Genomic DNA, 27695 nt, shown 5'->3' on the forward strand with positions numbered 1-27695 from the left:
CACATTGTTTTTATTTTTTTTTTTAATGTTGGCATTTGAGATGAATGAGGTAATTTCAAAGCATTCACCTATACTGATGATACGCTGGTATTTTCTCCGCTGAGAAAATAGCTCTGTTTTTAACTAATGGTCATCATCCAGAAATGCAGTTGCAGTGGTTTGTCTTCTCAAAAGATGCATTTCCAAATTTCATTAATAGATCTAACTGAACATTCAAATAGGAAGAAGTTACTCAAATGTAGCAATTTAGTTTGTTAAATGGGTCACTGCCTGCTTCTGGCTGGAATAAGTATAAATCCTCAATGTACCACAAAGTCTGAGAATGCAGAGATGAAGATCCAAAGCTTGAGATATTTACTGTAATTGTAGCTTTTGCCTTAGTTCTCTACAGTCACACTAGGACATATGAGATCAAGGTTAAAAAAATATCTTTTCCTTCATATTAGAAACCAGCTGTTCAGACTCATTACTTGCTGTTGTATAAACATCTACATGATGTATAGTGTATGTTTTGGAAGTATGAAACACTTCATGTTTGCTTATTTTTCTGTGCGAAAGTACAGGTGATTTATTAAATTTAAAGAAGAGATTACTTTTTTTAATTCACTTTGAGACAACAGCAACAACCAAAGCAAAAAAAAAAAAAAAAACCCAACCCAAAACCCAAACAAAACACAAACAATAAACCCACAAACCAAATCCAAACAACCACAGACTATTTTGGCACTTTGTGGCTTTCAGGGCTTGTAATAAGCAAAAATAATTCCCTGGCCCCCCACCCCCCCTTACCCCTTAGCCAACTCTCTGCACTTGCCTTGTACTGGTGAACAATCAGAAGGATGTTCTTATTTATTCTAGGATTTGAAAAATCACAGAGGTTAATATTGTTGATTTTCACAGAATCACAGAATGGTCAGGGTTGGAAGGGAACCCTAGAGATGACCTAGCCCAACCCCCTGCTAAAGCAGGTTCACCCAGAGCAGGTTGCACAGAATTGCATCCAGGCAGGTTTTGAATGTCTCCAGAGAAGGAGGCGCCACAACCCCTCTCACTCTTCTCCAGGCTATACAGGCCCAGCTCTCTCAGCCTTCCCTCATAAGGGAGATGTTTCTGCCCCCTCATCATATTTGTAGCCCTCTGCTGGGCCCTCTCTAGCAGTTCCCAGTCTCTCTTGAGCTGAGGAGCCCAGCACGGGACACAGCACTCCACACACAGCTTCACCGTTTTGTCCTCCATTAAAGTTTTCAATAAAAAAACATGGAAAATAAGAACATGTCTATACTTAGTCTGGAAAATAGACTCACATCTTTTTGAAGATCTATCTTTCTTTCTTAAAACCTATATTAAAACAGAAATTACGGCAGGCTCAGACTCTGACATAAAAGGTGACAATGTGACTTTAATACCTCAGTTCTGCTGTTGATATCTTCAGAAAGAACTGAGTAGGCTGTAAGGGTTTACTTACCTCTTTACAGCCTTTCTTCAATGGTGATTTCAGAAATTGTGCTTGTGTTAGCCTTTGTGAATAATCATGTAAAATAATCTGAGTTTAAGAAACCTCAGAAGATAGATTCATGTATAAATATTAATTTAATTGAAGATGAGCTCACAAAACTGAAAACAAGAAAAGACTATAAAAAACCTTAAGGGTAACAATATTTTTAATTCCACTGAACTGCATAGCCAAGTGGTATGTACATCACAACATGGAAGCATTAACTTTATGAAGAAACCATTGGCAATACATAGCTAAATTTAGAATTATTGTATAAAGATAAACTAAAGTTTTTCAAATATTTAGACTTTGTGTCCAGTTTCATTCTATTATTTTGTTTCCACCAGGTGTATGATGGAAAAGATAGTTCTTCACGCTCCCTGGGAGCCTTCACCAAAAATGACATGATGGGAGTTATCCTTAATAGCACCTCTAACCATTTGTGGATAGAATTTAATACCAATGGATCTGATACTGACCAAGGATTTCAGCTCACTTACACAAGTAAGTAGTTCAAAAATATGGTCTCATTGACTGTTTTGTGGCGAGATATGTATTTCTCAGCTGCAGTGATTTCTCATGGAATGGTGAAGGTAATTTCATAGAATGTACTGTTGTTAGGAGACTGAGTTTTACTTGTCTATATGTTTAGAGAGAAGTTAGTAATTTAAGAACATTACTAAAGCAAATTTGTAACCTTTCAAATTTAGAAAGCATTATTATTCTGAAGATTTAGCAGTGGGGTTTGAAAAAGATGAATTGTGACATATGTGGCTTGAATGTATTATTGTTATACTGTGGCAGGATATTTATAGAGACAGATTTTGAAAATGGAACATGCAATACATGCATCCAAATATTATACTACTAATAATAATAATAATAATAATAATAATAATATTAATAATACAAATGAGAATAAAAAGAAATACAATGTGCCTCGGTGCACTCTTAATGTGTCCTGACTGCTTGTCAGGATCAGGGTGGAGTATGCTGGAAGGAAACCTGAGTGAACAAGTTTTGATGAACACTGCACTTACCCAACCGTTTTCATGTAATTAATCTAAGTAATCTAGCTGGCAAAACAATGAATCTTTTAAGGGGGATAACTTTGGGGATAACTAGTTTGTTTCCAACACACATAAAGGATATTTTCTCTGGGTTTCAAAGAATCCTAAAGTTCCCTTTGCCTTCAATTTACTGCCTTTTACATCAGCTTCCATGAGCTCCTGTTGAATCTTTCAGAGCAGAGCACCACATCATACTGTGGCCAAAAACAGAATCATAGCTCTTTTTAGTACATTTGCTGGTTTCCCTTTGGTTTGGAGCCAGCGGTGGAATGAGAAGAAACCATTCACTTTCCTTCTGTCTTTCTGCTATGCCTGGTAAATCTGAAATTTTATACTACCTTTAGTGTTTTTTTTCTTACAGAACCATAAAGAAATGAAATTGAAATGCCTAGATGAAATTATTGAACTGATTTTTTTTTAATCTAGATATTATGTAATTTTTCATTTTGTTTCAGAATCCAGAAAGAATTACTAGGCAAATCTACTCTGATTTACCTATAGTGAGTTTAGAATTTTTATTTTGATATAAAAGAAGAAAATATTTGTTTTAATAATAATCTAAGGGCTCTGATTTCAAGGGACTTGAATCTGTTCCTTTCAAATCCTGCTACAGTGATCATTCCACCTACCATTTAGAAAGTGTATTTAATTTAAAGATGAATTTTGCTTAAATTTGGCATCCAATAACTTGGTGTTGTTACACTTCAGTTCACAATTCTAATAAGATTTGCTGTGCAATACCAGATTTTTCTATGTAAGTTATCCTATTATAATTCATATCTTCAGGCTCTTTTTCCTGGCTGTTTGATTAGTCTTAAATCTGTTTTCTATTCTTCCACATATTTTCACATTTTCTGAAGTTTGTAGACAGAATTTGACACAGTCTTCAACAGTAATCTTCACAATACTGTGTACGTAGGCAAACCTGACTTTCCTACGTCTTCATAACATTTTACTTGTTGTTGTTGTTGGCAAATACCTCATTTATTATATCATGTGATCAGTTCCCAGCAGTTCATTTTGAGTTGTTTATCTGTAATGACTTTTCCTCCTGCCTGTTCTCACTAGAGACAGTACCTTTTTGTAAATACAGTATTTTCTATTTTCAGGAAGCCAAATTCAAAATAATGCATTTATAGATAGTGACTATTGCACTAGATGATTTCCATCAACTGTCACAAGAAAACATATTCTGTGTTATTTCCAAACACTTCACTGGGGGACTTTTCATTATTTATAAATTGATACAAGCAGAAGATGCATTCTTTTGGAATGCTTTGAAAATTGGCTGCAGTGCTGACTTCTATTCTTTTTTCTGAAGGAGTCCAATCCTAGCAATATTTTAAAGATCATATATACCAGAAATTTATACTTATTATTTGATGGGATTGGAGTTTTTGGTGCCATTCCAATACAGTTACTATCCAAATGCATCCATTTTCCTTTGGTAAATAAATCAAAAAGAAAATGATAATTATTTGTTTGGATTAATCAAGCTGTAGTTTACAGCTGGACTTAACTTTCCTGAAAGGTTACTCTGCAGTGTATTTATTCACTTTTCAGATTGAAATATAATGCCAGATACTTTAAAATTACTAAAACAAAGAAAAAAAGTTAAAATTGTGTTAAAATGTGGTCTCACTGAAGGAAATGAGAAATATATATGCTGTAGTGAATGAAATTGAATCATGAATATCATAAGATTGTTAGAAAGAGCTTGGAGAAGTGATGAGGTGACAAATCTGTGGTAAATCAGTTCTGGCTATTCCCTTTATGGTTGCTGAGTTCTCGCTGCCCGCAAGGGACACATCAACTGCCCTTAACTGTTGCTCTCTCCAATATTTTTCTTCCCGCTAATGCTATTAAAATCAAGATTAGTGCAACTTTGAAGTTTGAATTTTAGAGCCATTGTAATGTGTTATTAAAAAGACTAACTTAAAAGTACTATTTCAGTTCTGTGCAACTACCTTTCTATTTTAACATTGTGAATTCTATGGATGATGTTAAATTTACAAATACAACAGAAGGAAAAGCTAGTTATCCATGAGAACAGAAGTGTGGATAAAGAAACTTTTATTTCTGTTTTCAGGATCTCGGTACTAACATAATAAAACAGAATTCTATAAACTCAGAATCCAAATTGTATAAATTGTAGTATTCAGAATATGAGCAGATATTAAAAGGAAATCTGTAAAGGATTCAAGTTCTACTGAAATCTGCTGTGTAGGAAATTGTCTCAGGTTAAGAACAATACTGAATGGAAGCTAGTAATTATAATAATTTTATTCTTGATCTAAAACTCAAAAATGGTTTCAAGGAAATGGATTTATCACAATGGTTAGAGATTTTTTTAAAACTGGAAAGCATCATGATAAACTCTATACTCTTTCTCAACTTAACTGTTTTGAGAAACTAAGAAATATTTTGACCAAAGACTAAAATTATAGTGGCTGAATTTAAGAAAAGTCTCCAGAAAAATGGAGACAATAAAATTTTGCTAATATTTTAGCCTGAGATTGGCGGGGTAAATATGTACAAATAAGAATCAGTGAAACTGTAATTTGAGAAATAGCTGTATCTAAGTCTACCAGAGGAGAAAAAACCCAAGAGGAACAAAGAGAAAACTTATCCATTGTGTGTCAAACAAGTTAAAATAAAATGAATTCCTTAAAACTAAGGTTAAAATGCATTAAAGTTAATAAGAGAAAATGTCTGTTTTCACTTATAGTACCTTTAGACTAGTGTCAGAGGGAACATCTACAGCCATTCATATCTCAGTGCTGAGGAAATGAAAACATGAGCTTGATGGGACTAAATCTTTTACCTGAGGTTGATCTCAGTTTTTAATAGATGATTCCTTCTTAAATATCTTTTATATACCAATGACACAGGAAGTAAGAAAGTCTTTCAATATGAAAACTTTGTGGATTATTTCAGCCTTAGGAATGAAGCCCATATTGTACAAGTTTTCCTTTCTTATTTCTTACTCCTCTCAAGCAGAGCTTGCAAAAATAGCAAAGTTCTTCTTTGCCTCTCTCCCCAGTATATATTTCTTTTTTAACCATCATGGGGGATGGGAAGATGTAGCCATAGGCATTCCCACAGCTGGACCTACCTTTCCTGCTCGCTGCTCATTAGAAGATTAAGCCATTCTGGCATAAAGATGCCAGTGCTTTGTGCTATAATGTTAGTACTATATGGTGATGGTACAAAAATGGGAGGAGTGGCTGAGACCCCAGCAGGCTGCGCTGCCATTCAGCGAGACCTGGGCAGGCTGGGGAGCTGGGCGGAGAGGGACCTCATGGAGTTCAGCAAAGGCAAGTGTAGGGTCCTGCCCCTGGGCAGGAATAACCCCCCGCACCAGTACAGGCTGGGGCTGGCCTGCTGGGAGGCAGCTCTGCGGGGAAGGGCCTGGGAGCTCTGGTGGGCAGCAAGGTGCCCATGGGCCAGCAGTGTGCCCTGGTGGCCAAGGCCAGTGGGACCCTGGGGTGCATCAGGAGGATCATGGCCAGCAGGTGGAGGGAGGTGATCCTGCCCCTCTGCTCTGCCCTGGTGAGGCCGCATCTGGGGTGCTGTGTCCAGTGCTGGGCTCCCCAGTTCAAGTGAGAAGGGAACTACTGGAGAGGGCCTAGCAGAGGTCTACACAGATGATGACGGGACAGAAACATCTCCCTTATGAGGGAACGATGAGAGAGCTGGGCCTGTGTAGCCTGGAGAAGAGTGAGAGGGGATCTTATTAATGTCTACAAATATCTTAAAGGTGAATGTTTAGAGCAGGGGTCCTCAAACTTTTTAAAAAGGGCGCGGATGAAGTGGCAGGCAGTCATCTGCGGCTGCTTGGTTTCCCCCCCCCAGCCCCCAGCAGGGGCGGGGCGGGGGGGGGATGTCTGTAAATACCGGGGGCCAGATTGAGGACCCTGGGGGGCCATATCCAGCCCGCGGGCCGTAGTTTGAGGACCCCAGGTCTAGAGGATGGGGCTAGGCCCAGCAACAGAACAAGGGGCAACAGGCACAAACTGCTAAACAAGAAGTTCCTTCTGAATACAAGGAAGAGCTTCTTTACCTTGAGGGGGAGAGGCTGCCCAGAGAGGCTTTGGAGTCTCCTTCTCTGGAGACATCCAAAACCTGCCTGGATGCAATTCTGTGCAACCTGCTCTGGGTGAACCTGCTTTAGCAGGGGGTTGGGCTAGGTCATCTCTAGGGTTCCTTTCCAACCCTGACCATGCTGTGATTCTGTGACTCAGTGTTAAACTGACATTCAAATTAAAATGAAATCTTGCTGATGCTACACAGTGACAGGCAGTAAAAACAAAAGACAGCTGTCTGGTAAAAGTAACAGACTGCAACTTTAAATAAGGAGCAATGCAGTACGGCTTCTGCATAAAAACAGGCAGTCTCCCTTTGATAGCTAACCATTCCCTTATCGCAATCCTGACACAAGAGGAATTTTAACAGTGGCTGTTTTCACTCCTCATGTGGAGAACTGAACTTTCTTTGTGTCACAAGTACTTCCTTGCTACTCTTTAATACTCATTCTTTAAAGATAGTCTCTTTTCCTAGGTATAGAAAAAACAAAATCAGTCCTGCAACACTTCATCATACATGTCATATATAAATCTTTTGTGAAACTAAGTACTGCTTAATGCTGACTGCTTTGTGGTCTGTATGGAGCTGTACAGATCATAAAGTACTCAGAACTATACTCTACTTCCACAGTGATCACTCTTAACTCCTGTGAAGATAACTTGTACAGTAATTTTACTTGTGTCTTATTCGATGCACATAGATGTCAATGCAAAAATTACTTTCACAATTTCTTTTTGCCAGTAGCCGTGTTATCTTTTAAAGACATTGCTGTTTTATGTCCAAAATTCATAGAAAGAAGGTAAAACACCTAAAACAATCTTCATATCTCAAAACAAAGGCTACAACAAAGAGGCCAGTGTCTGTGCTTCCTGTTCAAATACTTGTCCATCCTTGTTTTTTTCAGTAAAAGTTCACACACAATGGAGAACAAAACACTTTTTCCCTTCACAGGGCTGGCTAGGACTATCAAAACTCATTTCTTCTCATGATGCCTGAAGATGCGTGTCTATATTCATGATAGCACATAGCCATGTCCTCAGAAAGTATCCCCAGGGTTGTGATGTGTAAGGAGTTTTACCACTATGTAGAACTGCTCTTTGGACTCTCCTCAGACCTGAGGGCTTTTAACAAGTTCCTTCACTGGCAGTCACCTGTCTGAGATAATGTGAAGCTGCTCTCAGTCCTTATCCAGACATGAACTTTTTTAGGAGCAGCTTATCTAGTTCTCTATGGCAATTTCATGGTTCCTCAGTCTGTGCAGGATATAATAGAAGCAAAAGCTTCACTTATCTGCAGGATAAGCTTTGGAGTTCATTGTAATGAGTCAGTGGAAGGGTCCATCCAGGAATATTGACAGATATTATCTGCAGGAATGTGCCTGGCAGTACTGCTACTCAGCAGTATGTTCGGCCTCACAACAGAAACATGCAGAACTAGTTACAGACTCTATGAAGTCTGAAAACCATTCAGATTTGTGGCATACTCTGTACGTGGACTTTAACTTTCTGAAGGCCTTTCACTCACCTGTTGCTGATTCACTGCTATAGATTAAAAGTGAAGTCCCATGTTAGTTCCTCAATACTTGTCTTTTATTTGTATCCTCCATTTCCCTATGATGTGAAATCAGGTATTTTCCTGAATTTCTGATAAGACGGAAACGAGGGCTAGGAAAATTCTCACTAAGGATTTTTCTTTTTAAGACTGAATGTTATGTAGACTCATATCTTAACTTCCACAATTTAGAATCCATGACCATTTCTTTCATCGAAAGCTGAATTCTGGTAGCTGTCCTTTCTGCCAGAATAGTGGGCAAGATTTAGACCTTTGGGCTGTGCCCAACTCCACAGAATTTGCATCAAATTATCTCTAGTGTTTCTAAAATAAAATAGATTTAGGATTGTGCATAGATAGATTTTTTTTTTAAATGTAGGTTTAACATTTTAATTTGCATTTATCATCCTCTATATTTAGCATGCATAGTTAGGAGTTTTACAATATACTGTTCATTGCTCTCAATATATTCTTTTCAGTTTAAGAAAAGAAATTTTGAAATACATTTCTCAGACATGATGCACACATTTGGCATTGATAGTATTCTGTTATTACTAGACTTCGTTTTCATCTTTAGTTTAAGTTCTCTATTATAAACATTGTCTACCCATACATCTTTCAAGAGATAGTGAAAGTTAGTGCATGGAAGGTGAATCTGAATTAGCATAACCTAAATTTATATAAATGGCTTAAACCTGGAAAGTAAAGAGAATCCTGAACTGAAATTCAGTTTAGTTCATTTCCTATTCTACAGTAATTGACAATGTTAAAAGAATGTCAATGAAAACAATGTTCTGAAACTGCAGACTCAGTCAATTCTTCTAGCACACAGACTCACATTCAGAAATACAGTGGCTTTGCCTCGGGCTGTATAGTGTCAGTTGAGCAGAACAATCCAGTAATGAAAAGAAGCTCTTTCAATTTCCTTTCGGTAACTAATTGGTGTATAAGATCTGTTCCAAAGAGAATCTTCAGACATTGAAGTAAAAATGTAAGACAAAATTAAATGAAAATAAACCAAAGGCAATAATCATTAAATGAGTAGCTCTTAACCTATACGTGTATGTGTGTGTATATATATATATATATATACATATATATTCACAGATTGTTTTAAGATCAGTACAATTATGTGACTAACCCCAAATTAATGTAGGCTGTATTGCGTGCATAGGGAAAATTACGCTAAAAGAAAGTAAAAGTTGCAAAATTGGGAAGTAAACATTTAATAAATGCTAAAAGAAAGGTTTGTTAGAAATTTTAATTAACTTGTGTACAAGAATTACTATATCCTATTTAATAACATGATCATATCATAGTCTCTTCCCTCCTGCCCTCCCCCCCCAAAAACAACAACAAAAAAAGTAAACTGCCTTCTGCGGGCTTTCAGGATTTTCAGTACAGAAGTATGAGAAATAGAGAATAGTGGTTTTTTGGTTGCAATACAAAGGAAATAGAAGCCAGACTTGTAGAGAAGGGAAGAACAGAGAAGGAATATGTGGGCACCTCTCATGTTTCCATGTCTGCAGCTTGGAATAAGGGAAGCTGCAGTACCAAACCAGAGAGCTTTGAGAAGTGCAGCAGGCAAGAAGAGTGCCTTGGCATATAGGGAAAGATGACGTTTGAGACAAAAGGACTAGGATACACATGTAAAAGAGGAGGGTAGCAAGGCAAACTCTCCAAGAAACATTGGAATTATGTGGACTGGGGGACTGAGACTGCACTGGTAAGAAGAAAGTTGCAAGAATGAAACTTGGAAGAAGAATCACAAAAAATAGAAGAGTAGTAGCATGCTGTATTAAGAGTACAGGCTGAATAGTCCATGTTTATTAAACTCTCTTCAAAAATACTTGGAGTGAAAGCCAGGCTTTTGTTTGAATTAAAATATGCATATTTGAAATATGCATACACAAGATTAATAACATCTTTTTCAAAAAGATTTCTGAACATTTTAAAAGAAAAACATTTTACTTAGTCTCCAACAATTAAATAATTTATCATTTTTATATCCCTAAATCATCCCTCTGTGCATGGGATTAGAAAGAAAAGGATGTTACATATTTCTCATTTTCAATTAAGGAAAAAAAAGACATTTTATATAAGGAATTAAAACATGTAAAATGGTAATTTATTAAAGGTTATTTTGATTTGGTTCTAATAATTACCAGTTATAATCTTTTGAAGGACTTCTGGCTTTTCTGTGTATGGGTCAGAGATTCTCACCCCATCTAAAGCCACTAGGTTTTCCTGTTGTAATCACAACTATTGCCTTTAAGAAAAGAGCTTCTTTTTGAAATCTCCTGTTATAAAGTTTAAAATGCAGTTATGCTTTGAAGGTGAGAAAGATAGGGGCTAGCAGAGATCACCATAGATATCCGTATGCATGTGTTGTTTTACATTTATATTGAAAATTTATCTTTAGAATATAACAGGAAGATTTTTCAGTAATACTCATTCAGGTAGGCTTCTTAAGGATATTTCTTTCTCATCTGCTGATGTATGCATCCTAACTATAATATGTGGTTTAAATTTGCAAGCAGATTTCGGGTAAATTCATAATCCCAGGTGTGCTGGCCTAAAGATTATGTTATTTTAATATTAAAGAAGTGATGCTGTTTGACGAAGTATTTCTTAGACCTTAATGGGAACAAAGCTTCCATGAATCTGTCAGTGCAGCAGCTTGAAGAACAAAACTTGTTTACCTTCTTTGACACCTCAACCTGAACTTTTTCTCTCTTATTTTTTTAAAATAATCTATTTGTATGAAGTCATTATGGGTTTAGCCATTATATGGATGCATGTAAAATTGGACTTACTGAATTTTAGGTGGGATTTATTCCAAAAATTTTTCCATTTCCTCTGCTTTTCACAAAAAGACTCATGTTTATTTGCAATGAATCATTTCCTCTTTTCCAAGTTTTACATAAGTAGACAGTAATGTACTAACAATTTATTGCAATTGCTGTAAGTATGAGAATTTTCCCAAAAACAAAAACTCGTGTCTGAAAGCTTAGGACACTTGAAGATACTGTCAGTATCTTATTGTTCTTTACGACTAGTATTCTTGCCTACTTTGGCCCCATGTTAGACAAAAAATTATTATTACCAGTTTAGGATTATTGTCTCAACCCTCTCTGTTTTAGGAAGGAGAAACAGCAGCTATTGAGTATGAGACAAGGGCAAAACCTGCCATTGTTATCTAGCCAATTGTCTTATTGATATGCAATTCCTTCAGTCAGGTAGATGATTTTCACTTAGAAAACTAGGATGATAGACCAATCTTTCTTGCAAGCTCCTTCTTGCTGCGATTCAAATGTAAGATTTTTTAAATGCCTCATTGCTGATTTACAAACTGTCAAATTTATGAAAGTATAAACTATAACAGTCTAAATATTATATATCTATAACCATATATAGAAATATATTTATAAGTAAATTTATAATTTATAATTTATATAAATGTAATATATATATGTATATATTATAAAAATATTATTCTGTTCCATACTTCTCATACTGTTATACAAAAGTAAAACCTTATATACGATTGTGGTTTTTTTTTAATGTTGGACATTTCAAGGCATTTGTGTGTGCCCCTGAGATCAAAGTTTGACCTTAGCTTTCTTCTGATTGATTTTTTCCCTTTCTTAAAACTGTTTAAATGACCTCTTCTAAAATAAAGAATGTAAAATACATTACATAACCATTTTTTAGATTTTTTTAATTAAAATAATTTATGAAAACATAAATTTTCAGGGAAAAAATAATCCAGAATTCATTTGTAAGGATTTTAACAGATCAGATGTAGGAATGGGACTGTTTTCTCTCTTGCCTTCATTACATGAGGGAATAGTTTACATTTCAAAAAATAAAGCTTGTTGCCCTAGAATATAATCATTTTTTATAACTGAACATTGGCAATAAATAGGGAACAGATTTTTTAGTCATCAAAAATATGTTTCTGATTATTTACAACTCAAAGTTATTTATTAATAAAATTAATTTTATTCCTTCAGAAGTTTATGCATGGTATTAAAAACACCCTGCCAAAACTATGTGTATATGATATATGAGCAGAATTAGGATGCATGTAGAGAGCAGACTATTTGGAAGAAAGATAGTTAAAGAGGATGAATGCTATAAACTTATTTATTTCTGTTCCTTTCACTTCCATAAACTTTCTAGGTGGGGAAAGTTGCTTAAGACAGAATGATGACAGGTCAAAAAGATTTATGTGTTTCTCATTATTTAAGTTATCTAGATTCACCACAGTGTATTTAGAACTTGATTTTCAGAAGTGTCAGGCATCAACATCACTAGCCAGAATAACAGGCAGTTGTGAACGTAGTTTCCTTGTCAGTGTGTGAAAGAATGAGCACAGCTACAGATGATGGGGATCTTAACTTTCAGTCGTCTGTGCCATACTGATTTTTAGAATCTTGTACAATTTTTTCCATTCTTCAATCCATCCTTTATGTTCATGGTGACTTGATAACTCTGAAAGTGATTATTCTAGAAAAGACTGTGAGGAAACAAGTGCCTTTGTAGTCACTGAAGCATATGGCAGGTGTTAAGCCAAAACACCTTGCACTAAATACCATGAGAAAAAATGTATGTGTCCGTTTTATTTCTTCTCCTTTTCTCCTCCCCCCACGACCAAAAAAAAAAAAGTCAGACCAGTGCTCTGCTCACAAGTAACATACAGAATATTTTGAAGTGCTAACTGTATGAGTAACTTCCTCGCAACTGCAGAATGAGTATTTGTTGGCATTTACATGCATTTAGAAATCTATTATAGACTCTGGACATTAATTACTCTTTGGTAGTTCAAAAATGACTGTGTAAAAATATAGATTATGTATATGAGCTTAAATTGCTTGAGATTTAGATAACACTAACTGAGTTCTTGATGTTTCCAATATTTTCACATTAACTTACCTTACCTTTTAAATATTAAAACAACTTTTAATTTTGCCATGTATGTACTGAAGGATTTATATATGCATTTGCCCTACTTTTTTTGGAGTCATCCCAAAATATTTTACTACATCACTTTCAGAAGCTAAAGACAGATTATACATCATTTATAAGCTCTGACCTCCCTAGCAAGTAGACATGAAAAGATAGCATTACCTTTTCACTGCGCAGGGCCCACCCAGTCTATACTTATGGTATAGTAAATTATATAATTATTAGAGATTATTAAACACTATTTGGAGTCCCATGGGGTGTGCTTTTAATCCTTTAGTGCTTAATAAATGAGCTGAAAAAGCTTTTCTAAATTCATGGGTTTTCTTCTAAATGTTTAATGGGGATTAGTGGCATTGCTGTTTTGACAGTATTTTCTCATCTGTAACAAACAGTAATATTATTAGGAAATTATATGAGTGTAAATTTACTCATGTAAACTGAGATCATTAATAGTGTTGACCTACACCTATATGCTATATATTTTGTTTCAGGATGTTCTTCTTTAGGTTAGAGATTGAAAGTTTTGCAGATAGTCCAGGTAGCATTTCTTCTAAAAAATCTTTACAGTTTTGCCTGGTAGGCTTTCTATTTAGAGTTCATACTACAAACTGCCAGAGTCAACTGCAGGCACAACGCAGGTTCATGCTTTTTTGAAGAAACTACATCTATATTATTATTTTTTTAACAGCTCGGTGTCTACAGTATTCTTTTACTTGCTGGTTACATTGTTCTGGAATCATATCTGAGGCTTAGGTGCCAGTCATTAAAAATGAATCTGTGCAGAATCAGAACACCCAGCAGTGCAAATCTGAACTGGATCTGGCATGAACCTGACTGAATTCCTGTAAAATTAACTAGAGCATACAGAAGGAAACTTATGAACATTTTGTGCTTTTATGCCAGTTTTATATATGGTTTGGCGTAAAGTCACAATGGCATTGACAAACAATAATTAGTGCAACATAAAGCTTCTAAATAAAGTTAACCTGTTAAAAATTGTTGAACACGTTTGCACCATGGGACCATAGTATTAAAGGACTGTGATGATACATTTATTTTACTGTCAGTTCAATTATTTCCTGTGTTAAAACTCTTCTCTTCCATCTCCATGGGTGAAGTTTTAACTGCCATAGTATACTTTGTGCTAAAGCGTGAACAAGGTTAACTAAGCCAGAAAGAAAAAAAGGAAGGAGTAAACCCCTGCAGCCTTATTTCTTGGGTGCTCATAAAGGACCTATATTCTGGTCCCTGATAACAGTGTGCTCGTATGTTCTGCTAAGACAGATATAATGTAACATGCCTCATCATTTCCTTGTGTCAGAAGTAAAATTTGATTATGAGTACCATAGCTTGCAATTCAGAGTGTCTATTGCTTTTGTCCACTTTCTAGACCAAGAACTCAAACTTTATTTTTTTCCTCATACTCTTCAAAGAAGTCTTAGTGTTGAACTCAAGGTTAGAGTTTCGAAGTAGGGACCAAATACTGAAGGCTGGTAAAGCATACCTTTTAGGTGCTTTTTTTTTTTGTGTGTCTGGCTTTAGGAGAATGTTTATTTCAAGAAAACTTAGGACTTGTTCAAGAAATAGGGGTAGGAAATTACTTATTTTAGTTTACTTAATTATCATATATCCACTGTAGGTTTACATGCAGTGTAAATACTCATATATATGTGTATATATATATATATATATATGGTAAGCAATTTGTAAACTCCCTTTCAAAACAGATGAAAAGAACATTTGTAGGTATCTTAGAACTTCAGCTTCTGTTAAATGTACACTGTACTACATAGAATCCCTGAGAATTGCCCTTGGAGACACAAAATGAACACTTGCTTCTGCCTTCATATTGAAGACAGATTTTGGAACTGAACTGAAAGTTGCGCTCCAGGAAAGCACGTAGCATACTCCACCTATTCATGGACACAAAAAGTAGTCCAAAGTAAAAACATGTTAGTGCAGACAGCGTGGACATTGTGTCCTCATCTTCACTGTTTCACTGCTCAGATTTGCTTCTGCAGTACTGGACTGTGTACTAGTGTAGATAGAACCACAGTATGTGTCATAATTAAACTACATTGAAAGAAGTTGTAATAGTCTACATACATTACAGACATGTAAAGAATTTTTACCCTGAAAACTGGTATTTGTACATCCATGATTATTTATATCAAATATGACAGAACAAATCACATTGTATAAATAGCATCAGGAAATGATCGCCAATCATCAAGATGTATTATGACTGTTTTGGTTTTGATTTAACTGGCTTTTAGCCATACATTTTTCTGATAATCCTTTAATGAAAGTCAAGAATAAGGTAAGTGGCAGCAATTTCCTTGTACAATAATCTTTCTCAGCAGTAAAAATATTGGCAGAATTTCTGACTGCTGGCTCCTTTCAATGTCAGGTGAACCAGAATACTGTGATTGTATGGAGCTCATGACCATATTTCTCCACTGTGAGAGTTCACCGCACCTACTTTAACACTGAAGTTTTGTTGCAACATTTTGACAATGAGTTTTCACAACAATATGGCCCTTTATGAGAAATTGCACCAAATGTACAAGAGCATCAGGGAATAGGGAATGGAAAGTTCTATTTTTTGTATGATAGGAAAGGATGGGAATTGGATAAAATCTGGAAAGGCAGCTTGCCTGCAAACACACAGGGAAAGAGCCTGTTATGTTTGTACACAATTAGCAGCACCTACTTGCATGTGAACCCCCCAGTTTTTAGTAAGGCCTACTGACACAGATAGTTTTGCTGGTGAAAAAGTGTAGTAAATGTGTGGCCATAAACTATGTACTGTCATTCATATATTTTTTCTAGAGTATTCAAACTGGCATTAAAAAAAAAATGGCATAAACCCCAGCAATCAGTTTTCGGGTTGTCCTTGCTGAGAGTATTTTATTTTTCAGATACAAAACCCAATAATACTCTTTATTTTGTCATAATGAATATTTGTACCTAATCTTTTTTCTAGGCATAATATTGTGCATAATGTCCTGGTTTCAACTGGAATAGAGCTAATAGTTAATAATAAAAATTAACTCTATTCCAGCTGAAACCAGGACAGTATCCACCCCTTATTCCATACCACTTACATCATGCCACACTTTCCAATGCACCCTCATTAACCACTATCACCCTTCCCATCCTTTGATATAATACACAGACATCATTCCCCTAGTCTATGCACCACCCTTGTAAAAATGTCTATAAAATGTCCACAAAATGCCCATTGAGTTCATTTGGTCCATGAACATGATCTCTTGTGGTGGTTACTCAGGAGAAGAGAGGTTGTGTGTTGTATGAGGTTATCAGGCATCAAAGCCAGCTCAGGTCGGGTCACTGCTGCACTTGCACTGCTTCTTGTAAGGCTTGTCCTCCACTGGTTCAGGTAGTTGTGCTATAGTCATTCCTATAACAGGAATCTCAAATCATGGGTTACAACAATTTAAAGGTATATCTATTACAGTCTCAGCCCCTGTACCCTTTGAACCACCCCGTAGGGTTTAACATTGCAATGAACTCTTCCCCTTGCCCCTGGTCCGGTTTGGGCTTATCCACAGAGTGCAACCTGCTCCAAGTGGAGCCTCAGCTACGAGCCACAGTCTCTCCAGGGGTACACCTGCTGCAGCACAGATTCATCCACAGCCACAGCCACTTCGAGGTGCACCTGTTCCAACATGGCCTTATTCATGGGCCATCACCATAGACCTGCTCCAACGTAGCCTTACCCACAGCCACAGTCCCTTCAGAAGTAAATCAGCTCCAGCATGGCCTTATCCCTGGCCACAATCCCTTCAGGGCTGCACCTGCTCTGTCCTGGGCTTATCCAGGCCCACATGCCTTGAGGTGCTCCAGCATGACCTCACACACAGCCACTGATGCTTTAAGGTGTACCTGTTGTAGCATGGGTTTATCCACAGCCACAGATGCTTCGAGATGTACCTTCTCCAACATGGACTTGTTCTTGGGCCACAATTCCTTCAGAGGCATACCTGCTGCAGCACAGGCATAACCATGGCCACAGATGCTCCAAGATATACCTGCTCAGGCATGGACTTAGTGACGGCTACAGGGTCTTTGGGGTGTCCTGCTTCCACATGGACTCATCCACAGGTCACAGTCCCTTTGACTGGAGTTCACACTGAAGTTCCAGCCTGTCCAGTACAGCAGCACAGAAACAGCAGCGATGCCCTGGCTGTCTGCCAGCTCCAGCATATCGCCATTGCTGTTATCAGAATGTTCTCAGGGACAGCACAGTGAGGTGATAAGCAGTACAGCAAGCAGCAAAAGCAAGAAACAGACACTAATGAGCACTAGAGTCTAATATATAGTAAGGCGAGCAAGCCCCATGGTAAGCACAGAAACCTGCCCCTTAATGGCTAAACAGCAATATCAGCTATACATTCAAACTAGCACATTCCAGTCAAATCCATTGTTATCTCAAATCCTTCATGCTCTATGTTGGGCACCAAAAAGGACTGTCATGGTTTAACCTCAGCTGGCAACCAAGTACCATGCTGCTGCTTGCTCACTCCCCCCCACCCAGATGGATGGGAAGGAGGATTGGAAAGGAATGTAAAACTCCAGGGTTGAGATAAGAACAATTTAATAGGTAAAGCAAAAGCCACGCATGCAAGCAAAGCAAACCAAAGAATTCATTCACTACTTCCCATTGGCAGGCAGGTGTTCGGCCATCCCCAGGGAAGCAGGGCTCAATCACACGTAATGGTTACTCAGGAAGACAAATGCCATAACACCAAATATCAGCCCCCCTTCCTTCTCCTTCCCCCAGTTTATATACTCAGCATGATGTCATATGGTATGGAATACCTCTTTGGCTAGCTTGGGTCATGTATCCACTCCCAATTTCCCGTGCCCCTCCAGCCCTCTCACTGGCAGGGCCCAGGAAACTGAAAAGTCCTTGATTTAGTTTAAACATCACCCAGCAACAACTGAAAACATCAGTGTGCTATCAACATTGTTCTCACATCAGAGTCAAACACAGCACTGTACTAACTACTAAGAAGAACTTAACTATCCCAGCTGAAACCAACAGTATATAAACCTAAAAACTGAGACTACCACGGGTCTTTTCCTGAATTGGCAATAATTAGAAGAAATAAAAATCCATACTTGTTTTCCAGCGTGACCTTTTGATAGAAATATCTGAATAAACTAAAAAAAACCCCATCAAATACTGAAGCGTTTAGTGTCTCAGAGGTATTTAAATTTAGGCTTCATATTTTTGCTTCCAGTTAGATATTTTTACTAGCATGTTATTTTTTTCTGTATTGTGTGTGCAATAGAACATTGAATTCTGATACCCAAGACAGTGAGTGGTTATGTTCTTTACAAGCAGCTTATCTAACACTTTAACCAAAATAAATATTTGATTAGATTTGAGTTTAGAATAGACTGACAGAAAATCTTAACTCCTCTATTGATATAAATTCTCCCACAGAGTCTCAAAAATAAGATTTTAGAAAGCAATATATTTCTGTAAGGGACTTCTTGTCCTCTGACACGCACAGGCTGAGGAATTCCTATATCTATTGCTGTGTATTCAGACAGTGTCTTTACTAAAGCTTATTTTTCCTACTTCTAATTTGCAGAGGACTTTTGCCCTTTACAGATACAGAAAAACAGTTCAGTGAGTATTTGTGGAGTATGACAGTCTTGAAGCAGGCAATTCACTTTGGGATAGTGCTATTGACAGGTGAAAAAGTCTTTCCACATTTGGAGAATGATGGCTCAAGAACTGTAAAAATATGCTAGATTTAGAGACACTTTGTCTACATTTATGGTATTCATGTTAGAAGAGTAAATGGACAAAATCATTACATTTCATGTGATTATCTAGACCAGTCTGAGGTGGAGGAGAGGAAGAGCCAGTAAGTAGTTAACTAATTTATTCTCCTGTTATTGCAATAGTAATTGAATTTTATGTGATAATGCAGTTCTAGTTAAACTTTATGTATTGATTTATTTATTTATTCTTAGTATTTTATTTCTTTATAAACATACACACAACTACACAGCTTTTTGTAATGGAAATCAATATAGTCTAACATTTGGATGCTATGATATATACATACTACATATTTTAGCAATGTAACAGAAGTAATTTCAAAACCATGTTAGTCAAAATAATGCCAAGGGATAGTAAATAATTTTACAGGTTGGAGATTTTAGGCTTAAGATAAACAAAACCCAACAATTCTTATTTGTTGGCTCTTCCTAAATGCCAAATCTCAATCTACATTTTGAATTAATTTCTGTCTTCAGAAAATTGGGTTTAGAAGAAATTCTTTCAATAAGAGCCCCAGTAAGTTTTTTATGTTAATATCAAGATCATTTCTTTTAATGATGAATTTCATATTTTTATATTAGATTATATTTAATTCAATTATAGTATTCTAATGCAGTAGTAAAGTGAATTTTGGTCTCTGATCTGTGGGACCTCATGGACTTCTGCCATAGAGTCTGCAAATGTAATGAAAAGCAAGCTTATTTTCAATAGTGATAGACTTTTATAGTACTGTAACTCACTTTTGAGAACTTCTAGCAGTCCACAAATCATAAAAGGTGGAAACCCCCTATGTTAGTGGGTACTTGAAGGTATAAGTGACTTAGAATAACTATGTGAACTATTAATAAGCTAAAGGAAAGGCAGAAAGTTCTGTGCTACTCACTTCTATTTCAAAAGAAGACTAGAAAGTGCAGGCAGGCTGTGGTAGGCTTCTGTCAAACTTCTAAAGCTTCTGGCAGGATCTCTGTTCATGTCAGTGATGTCAAGAGTCCTCAGGGATCATCATTGCAGATGAGGAGAAAATGGAATAGTATATGTGCCATGTATACTGTGCAAACAGATTGTAAAAAGATAAACACACTAATCTTGGTTTTGCACCATTCAGGAAGCTTTAATTTTGATGAATGAGGAGATTTGTGCCTTTTATAGACATCATCCCACAGAAGCGGCACTGCAAAAAAGAAAGGAAAATAAGTAAGATTCTCTGGCATTGCATTAGATACATATTCACAAACTTGTGCGAAACTGCATGCTAAGTGGAATACATGAAATGGCAGCCAGTCAGAATGATAATTTTATCCCAGTCTTGACATCTTCTGTATTGAAAATGGCTCTATAGCACATTAGAAGGGCTTGTTTGTCCAAAAGTTTGTTTCATTTCACCCAGTTTTATCTGTTGGTCTACCTCTCCCTGACAACCTTTTCTTGGAAAATCAATCTCTTATGTAGCTTTGTAACTATATGTCAGTGTTATGGAAAGTTTATTTCACCACACACAAGTAGATTCTTTAATCAGAAGAGTTTCATCTGTCAATCACATGCCATTGCCAGTGCTAACCAAATGTTGCACCTACTGAAGGATGGGAAATTATCTAAAAGCCGGTGGCAGAGAAATAGTGTTACACTGGCTCATGCTGTCAAATCAGTAATAAAGTATGTTCACTTATCTATTAAACAACTTACATTTTCAGGTTTCCAAATAAATGTCTTTGTATTTGTAATAAAATTAAATATAGCTATTTCTTGTGATGTTCAGCTCATGTGAATGACCTAATCATCTTGGCTTTTTTTATAGTGAGTGAAGAGAAATGGACCTTTTTAGATTTGCATAATTACACCAATCTATTTTAGATATCTACTTTAAGATGAGATTAATCATGGCCCATAAATTACTATTAACTCTAAAAGACAACAGGTTTAGATATGGCTGTTTATATATGAGAGCTAGTTAAAATGAATCCTATCCCTTTTGTCTGGAAACTGAGTATGTTTGCTTGTTTCTTTTTTGTCAACAAAGTGAAGTTGCAGGGATGTGCAAATATTCAAATGGGAACAATCTTTTAGCAAGGGAGTAATGATAAATCTCTATAATCCATTTGTACATTATGTGATTATAGATACTCCTTCTGACACATAAGCTGCAACTGTTAATAAACAAAACATTGTCAGGACAAGAGTGTGGGAAAGTGATCATCTAGACTGCTGTAATGTTAGGGTAAATGCTGGCATGCTTCTACCTTGGGTAGTCTAGTACTCTCCCAAACAATCTCAAGCGTAATGTTGTAGAACAGTGTATGCTAAATTCCCAGGAAGTGGTGGGTTGACAGCCATGCTCTTTTGAAGGGTAATTGAGTTTAACAATGCATGGCTGTGGTCAGAGCATTCTCACTGGCTTTGGGGCTTCATGTTTCTTATGATATTAGGACAGAAAGAGATGCAGTGTCTATGTGATTAAATAGCATTATATTTTTCTGGGTGGGCTTCCCTTTCCCTAAGTCTAAATACTTAGAATTCTGAGCCACTATAGCCTATTATATAAAGAAAGAGCCTAGGCTCAGTTTACAGTAAAGGTAGAAAATAAGTGTTTCCAGAAACTGATTGAACTGACTGATCTGACCACCTATCTAAATAGTTAGTTTTCTGGAGATTTGTATTTCTGGACTGAGTAGGAAAGTAGCCTAAGCTGACTAGTTCAGATTTAGCCTTCTAATTTTCAGAACCCTGAGTTATAGCAGGTAATTCCCAAAATTTGTTCCTAATTTATGATCAAAGGAAAAAAAAGTGGTTTGTGTTTTCAGAGGACTCAGGTGATAGACAGCTTTAGCGTCTGTACAGGAAGAAAAGCAAGGTATTAGACTCCTTGCCATTTCTTCAGCTGAGGTTGACCTCCGCACCAGAAGAAAGGAAATAAGAAAAATATGATACCAACTCTAGTTTGTGCAGTTGTGAAGTAATGACACGTTGTGTATGAGTATGTTATTTATCATAGATATGTCTGACTGTCTCCTAATTAGCGAATGACCTCATAGAATCATAGAATGGTTTTGAGTTAGAAGGGATCTTAAAGATCAGGTAGTTCAAAGCCCCCTGCCATGAGCAGGGACATATTCCACTAGACCAGGTTGCTCAAAGCACCATCCAACCTGGCCTTGAACACTTCCAGAGATGGGGCAGCCACAGCTTCTGTGGGCAACCTCCTGTAGAGAATGAGCCGAAAACAGCAAACTGAACAGAAGACCAGCAGCCTGATTCAGAACCACTTAATGAAACTGTTCAGCAAAATAAGGACAGCAAATGGAAACCATTTGTGAAGTCAGAATTACTTCCTTGGGCTGTGGACATGACTGTAATAAAGGAAGAATACACAAAGAAAAAGAATATAGAGTTGAGAAAGATGAATTTAGAACCACTCTTTATATTGCTCCAAGAACTGGACCTCAAGGCAAAAGGAGAGATTTAGAATGCATCTTTACATTCTAGCAATGCTATATGGAGAAAATGCAGAGAGGAGAGGAGCTGCTTAGAGTAGAACTGCTCATTCCAAGGAGCACAGAGGTAACTGCTTATCCCATTCAGCATGTTAATAGGCCAAAAAGGGGAATGCTATTTGAAAATCAGTGTAGGGATATGTCTTCTTTTCGGCAGAGAAGAAACTGAAACCATGCTATCTTGACACTAAGATGGATAGAACAACCTTTGCATGTTCTTCCTTAGTTGCCACTATGCTCTGCTGGCTTCGTTATAGAGATTAGATGAGGAGATGAAGCTGCCATTTAGTGCTAAGTGCAGGCTTGATACTTCCTCTTCTTTGGATAAAAAATAATAGAAGTGGTATAAATTAATAAATAGCTCACTAATCTCTTTTAGGATAGTGTAGATATTAAGCTTTTTTCAATAAACTAATACTATAATCAAGTATCAAATGAATAATTAGTTGTTGGTGCTCCAGTTTCTGATTTACCCAAATTATATATAATTTATGTTTGTTCACTGTGGATATATTTAATCTAATTGAATCATAAGAACATAATTTGCATCAATATAAGATTCATTGACATTATATTTTGTTTGATATTTTATATCTCTGTGTCTTTATTTCTTCTTTTCTCTTCCCATTTCTATTCACAGGTTTTGACCTAGTGAAATGTGAAGATCCTGGCATACCAAATTATGGCTACAAGATCCGAGATGAAGGACATTTTATAGACACTGTCATTTTATACAGCTGTAATCCTGGCTATACAATGCATGGTAGTAGTATTATGACCTGCTTAAGTGGAGATCGGAGAGTTTGGGACAAACCTTTGCCTACTTGCATAGGTAATATGGATTGTGACAGTGAAAGATTTCATTCTGGTGTTTCAAGGGTAAAAGAAAGAAATTGTATTTCTATACTTTATGAGATGATAATGGTGTAAACGTAGTTTAAATTTCAAGTAAAGATATAATGTGGGCATCCAAGTATACCTTCTCTGAAATATATGGCTGGCTATTAATGGCTACAAAACTGCTGGGAAACGCTTCTATCTATAGGGCAGCCTTTGGTAAAAGACTACTGTTTTGGTTCTGATGATATCCTGGGTCATCGAGTCTGCCATGCTATCACAGGCAGTGGTATTATCTAAACACTTCACAGGCTAAGCCACCCCCATCATAAAGCCAGTAATGATCTTTTTTACCGTATCTGTTTTCATCAGATTATTTCAGCATCTCATTCCTATGAAGCTACTTTCTAATTTTTATCCCACATTGGTGGATTGTTTTATCTGAGTGCTCTTTAGTCATTGTTGCCATGCTAGGATACCCCATCTGTCAGAGCATTGAGTAGATTTTTTCTTTGAATATCATGTCTTCAAGTGTCTTAAACTGTGTGTCATTACAGACAACATAAATATTAAATAAAGAAGTACTAGGTGAGATGCATAAAATAACTGAAAACTAGGATAGCTATTGACTTTGTACCTTTGCTAGGCAGTTTCTCTCCTTCCATTTTGCTTTCCAGTCCAGCAGTTACCAGGGACTTCCTGAGTTCAAGTTTCACATGGACTTCCCATGACTCCTTGGGAAAGCCTTTCTTTCTGTGTGCCCTCTGATGCTTAGTTTTTGCCTCTGCTGCCTGCTGCAGGCAGGCCACCAACTGCTTTGAGCACTCACCTGACCTGCAGAATCCTTGCTTGTTGCCTCTCTCCTATATTGGGTGCTACATTCTCCATTCCAGGAGCTGCTATCTGCTGAACACATTCACAGACCTGCAGTCTACAAAGGAGCAAGTTCCCTTCCTTTCAAAATTCACTTTACCCAGAGAGGGTAAGTGCCAGAAAAACATCAGTGAACAGTGTTTCTGCTTAGTCTTTAGTAGAGGTGTTATTTCCCCCCCTTGATTCTAGAATTATAAGTTTTCTTGTATGTATCTGACAGGTCAAAACAACTCTTTCCAGTTTTGATTTAAAGACTTTTTGAGATTCTTTATACATTCAAGTCCTTAAGCTCTTCAGTTTAATCGACCACCTTCCTTTTCCTCTAAGTTTGCCCTTTTGCAGAGAAAAGCTATAATTAGTCCTACCTTTGCCTGTCTCCCCATTTAATTTAAATGAAGTCATTACTCTAAGGTCATTTTCTGTAATATTTTCTTGTGCCTGTGTTCACTACCAATTAAGTATTTGAATCAATTCTAAAATACTTGTGGGTTTCAAGTTTATTAGGTGAATAAATCCATCCCTCTACCTACTTCCTTTTCTTAGTATGATGATTTGTCCTCTGTATGTGGGGTGTTAACATCTCAATCATACAGTATTAAGAAAAAATAAAAGAATGTATATTCCAGTCTGACCTGGAGGAAGATAGGGAAACCAGGATCAAATGAATCTAAGTAAGATTCCCATCTTAGCTCCTGTAGAACTTCTTTCATAACCGTTCTACAAAATATTTTTTACCAATATGTATATTTTGGAGGCTGATTTTATTTTCTGCATCACTGCTATATAATGCTCCCTCCATTGTGTATCTCCACTTTTTATTGTGTATTTCCAGTTTTCTTGATAACAGTATACTTTTAAGCATCTACAGTCCACTCAAGATTGTTACTTTTTCATTTTTTATATAATTGATGTTGTACCTTGCATTACTAGGTTTGGGTTTTGTATTTTGTTGCTAAACTTTTAGAATCACTTGTACCAAAATCTCTTATTTCTTGAGGATCTCACTTCATCTCTAAGTGAAATTATGTCCTGATATCAATAGAATAGTCAATTTTCTTTTAGTAATCTGAGACAGATTTTGTCCTTGCTTTCTGTCTGTTCAACCATAAAGCTATCTTCCTATGTAGCTTTATTATCTTTACATATCTTTTTATTTGCTGTCCATGTTCCTATATTTAAACTGAAATTTGGGGATCACATCAGTTTTGTATAAAACCCCTCTTCCCATTTCTCAATTTTAAACTCTTATGAAACATTAATTAGCTCCCCAAGAAGTCAAATGTTCACTATTCTCTCTGAAAGTCTTCTAAAGGTGAATCTTTCTAAACAGCCTTTCACAGTCTGTTACCTTCATTAAATTGTTGTTTTTTTTCTACTGTTCTGTGCACAGGAAAACTTGTCATGAAGATCCCTGAAAACCCAGTTAAAGCGTCTGCAGATCATTTTATGCTCTTCCTTTTTTCTTCCATCCAGTGTTATTTATATAATATTTTCCTTCTTTAGTTTTATCTTATGCTATCACAGTTTTACTGTGATTTGACTGCTTTCTTTTCCTTCCTTTTCCTTAAGTTGTCATGAACTTTCAAACATCACTTTCTTTCTTAGACACATTTTCTTAATATCCTCCTGTTTGTGGAGACCTTTTATTTTTTTTTCTTGTTGTGTTTTAGGTCAACATTTGATATTTGCTGTTCTCTCCAGTGACATTTACATTCATCTTGTCTTTACAATCATTTCAATCTCATTCATAAAAAATGTCAAGCCCATACATAGACATATTCCACATAGCCTACACCTAGTCATTTTTTTCATTTACTTTCTCACTTTGTGGGCATATGGCATTTAATTTTTTAAATACTAAAGGAAATTACTAGGCAATACCTAACTGCATTTTGATGTAGTTAAACTTGAAGTTACACAGAAGTAACTTGAAAACATTAAACTAAAGGTACTTTGACATTAGCACAACACAGAAAGCTATTTTAGTTACAGAATGCAATGCTGTAAAGTCTGAATTTGAGCATTCAGTGTTACTTAGAAAATTCAAACATATGGGATATTTCTGAAGCATTTTTGCTCTCTTGTCGATGCTAAAATTGTGCTTTTGTAATTTCAGTGCATATTGAACTACTTTTGTCAGTAAAATAACATAATCACAGAAGTATGGTTTATTGCTTTATAGCAAGATGGGAATGAGATCATTATATGTAAATTTTTAACTCGCGTGCATGTCCTGATTTGTATGTATGTATACTGCTTCAGAGATATTAGGTCATTCTGTTACCTATTTGAAGATGGAGAGCTGTGGAATGGACAGGAAATGGAAGTGCAAAATATTATGGTCTTGTTAAAAATAAATGTAATACTTATTTTGTAGCTGAGTGTGGTGGTCAAATTCATGCTGCGACATCGGGGCGCATTTTGTCCCCTGGCTACCCAGTACCGTATGACAACAATCTTCATTGTACTTGGATTATCGAAGCAGATCCAGGAAAGACAATAAGGTATATACTTACTTTAAATATTTATTGTTGACTTCAGTATTTTATAAATTATGTTCAGCCTTACATTCTCACACTCTTCTATACAAACTGCTCATTTTCATTGACGTATGCAAGGCATCTTTCTGTCAGGCGGCATGTTAGTTGGCCAGGATTACTTGCCTGTTCATGTGTAAAATCCCAGGTTATGTGACATCATAACAACCCTACAAACCTGCCCAAATCCTTCCACACACCCTGCCACCGAGGGAACAGCTGCCTTAGGGCACATTTCAGTATCACCTCACTCAAAATTTGTCTTCTATTACACCAGGACGACACCAGATTCCACAAAACACGTAACATGCTAACAGTGTTAATTAGTAGTATTAAACAGCTCACATAAGGGTGAACAAGGACCTCAGGAACCTGCATAATAAAACCATCCTCATCAATCCCAGACAGAAAAAGGGAGATGTGTTGCCTCATCCTCTTCATGGGATAGTTCTTCCAGCACAGTAAGACCATCAATGCCAGGGTGAAGCACAAAGCCATTATCTTTATTGACATGTTCCCAAGATCAGCAAAAAAAAGCAACAAACTCTGTGACTTCATGGGAGCTTGCCACTTAATATCTACTATAGCTATAGCACACTTAATATATAACTGCTATTGTCTCAGGCTCCACATCGGGTGCTAAAAGAGACTGTGATGGATTGACCTTGGCTGGATGCTGGGTGCCCATCAAGCTGCTCTGTCACTCCCCTCCTCAGCAGGATGGGATGGGAAGAAAATAAGATGGAAAAAACTTCATGAACCAAGATAAAAGCAGTTTAATAAAGAAAAAAAAGAAAAAGAAAAGGCCGTGTGTGGAAGCAAAGAAAAAAAAAAAAAAAAAAAAAAGATTATCTGCTTCCCATAAGCACACCATATCCAGCCACTTCCCAAGAAGCAGGATTTCAATGTGTGAAGTGGTTGCTCTGAAAGACAAATGTTGGAATAATGAATACCCCCCTTCCT

At 36.6% G+C, this 27695-nt stretch overlaps 1 protein-coding gene across 1 annotated transcript in view; it reads left to right on the forward strand.

Annotated features, from left to right (window-relative positions):
• The window catches only part of CSMD1 (CUB and Sushi multiple domains 1), a 1210323-nt gene that overhangs the window by 951858 nt on the left and 230770 nt on the right, over positions 1 to 27695 (forward strand). The window contains exons 23-25 of the mRNA XM_056344568.1: positions 1843 to 1999; positions 23126 to 23317; positions 26573 to 26699. Coding sequence (XP_056200543.1) covers positions 1843 to 1999; positions 23126 to 23317; positions 26573 to 26699 — 476 coding nt within the window. The remainder of the gene's footprint in view (positions 1 to 1842; positions 2000 to 23125; positions 23318 to 26572; positions 26700 to 27695) is intronic.

Source organism: Falco biarmicus, chromosome 6 (assembly GCF_023638135.1).
Source record: "Falco biarmicus isolate bFalBia1 chromosome 6, bFalBia1.pri, whole genome shotgun sequence".
In the NCBI taxonomy this organism is placed as follows: domain Eukaryota; kingdom Metazoa; phylum Chordata; class Aves; order Falconiformes; family Falconidae; genus Falco; species Falco biarmicus.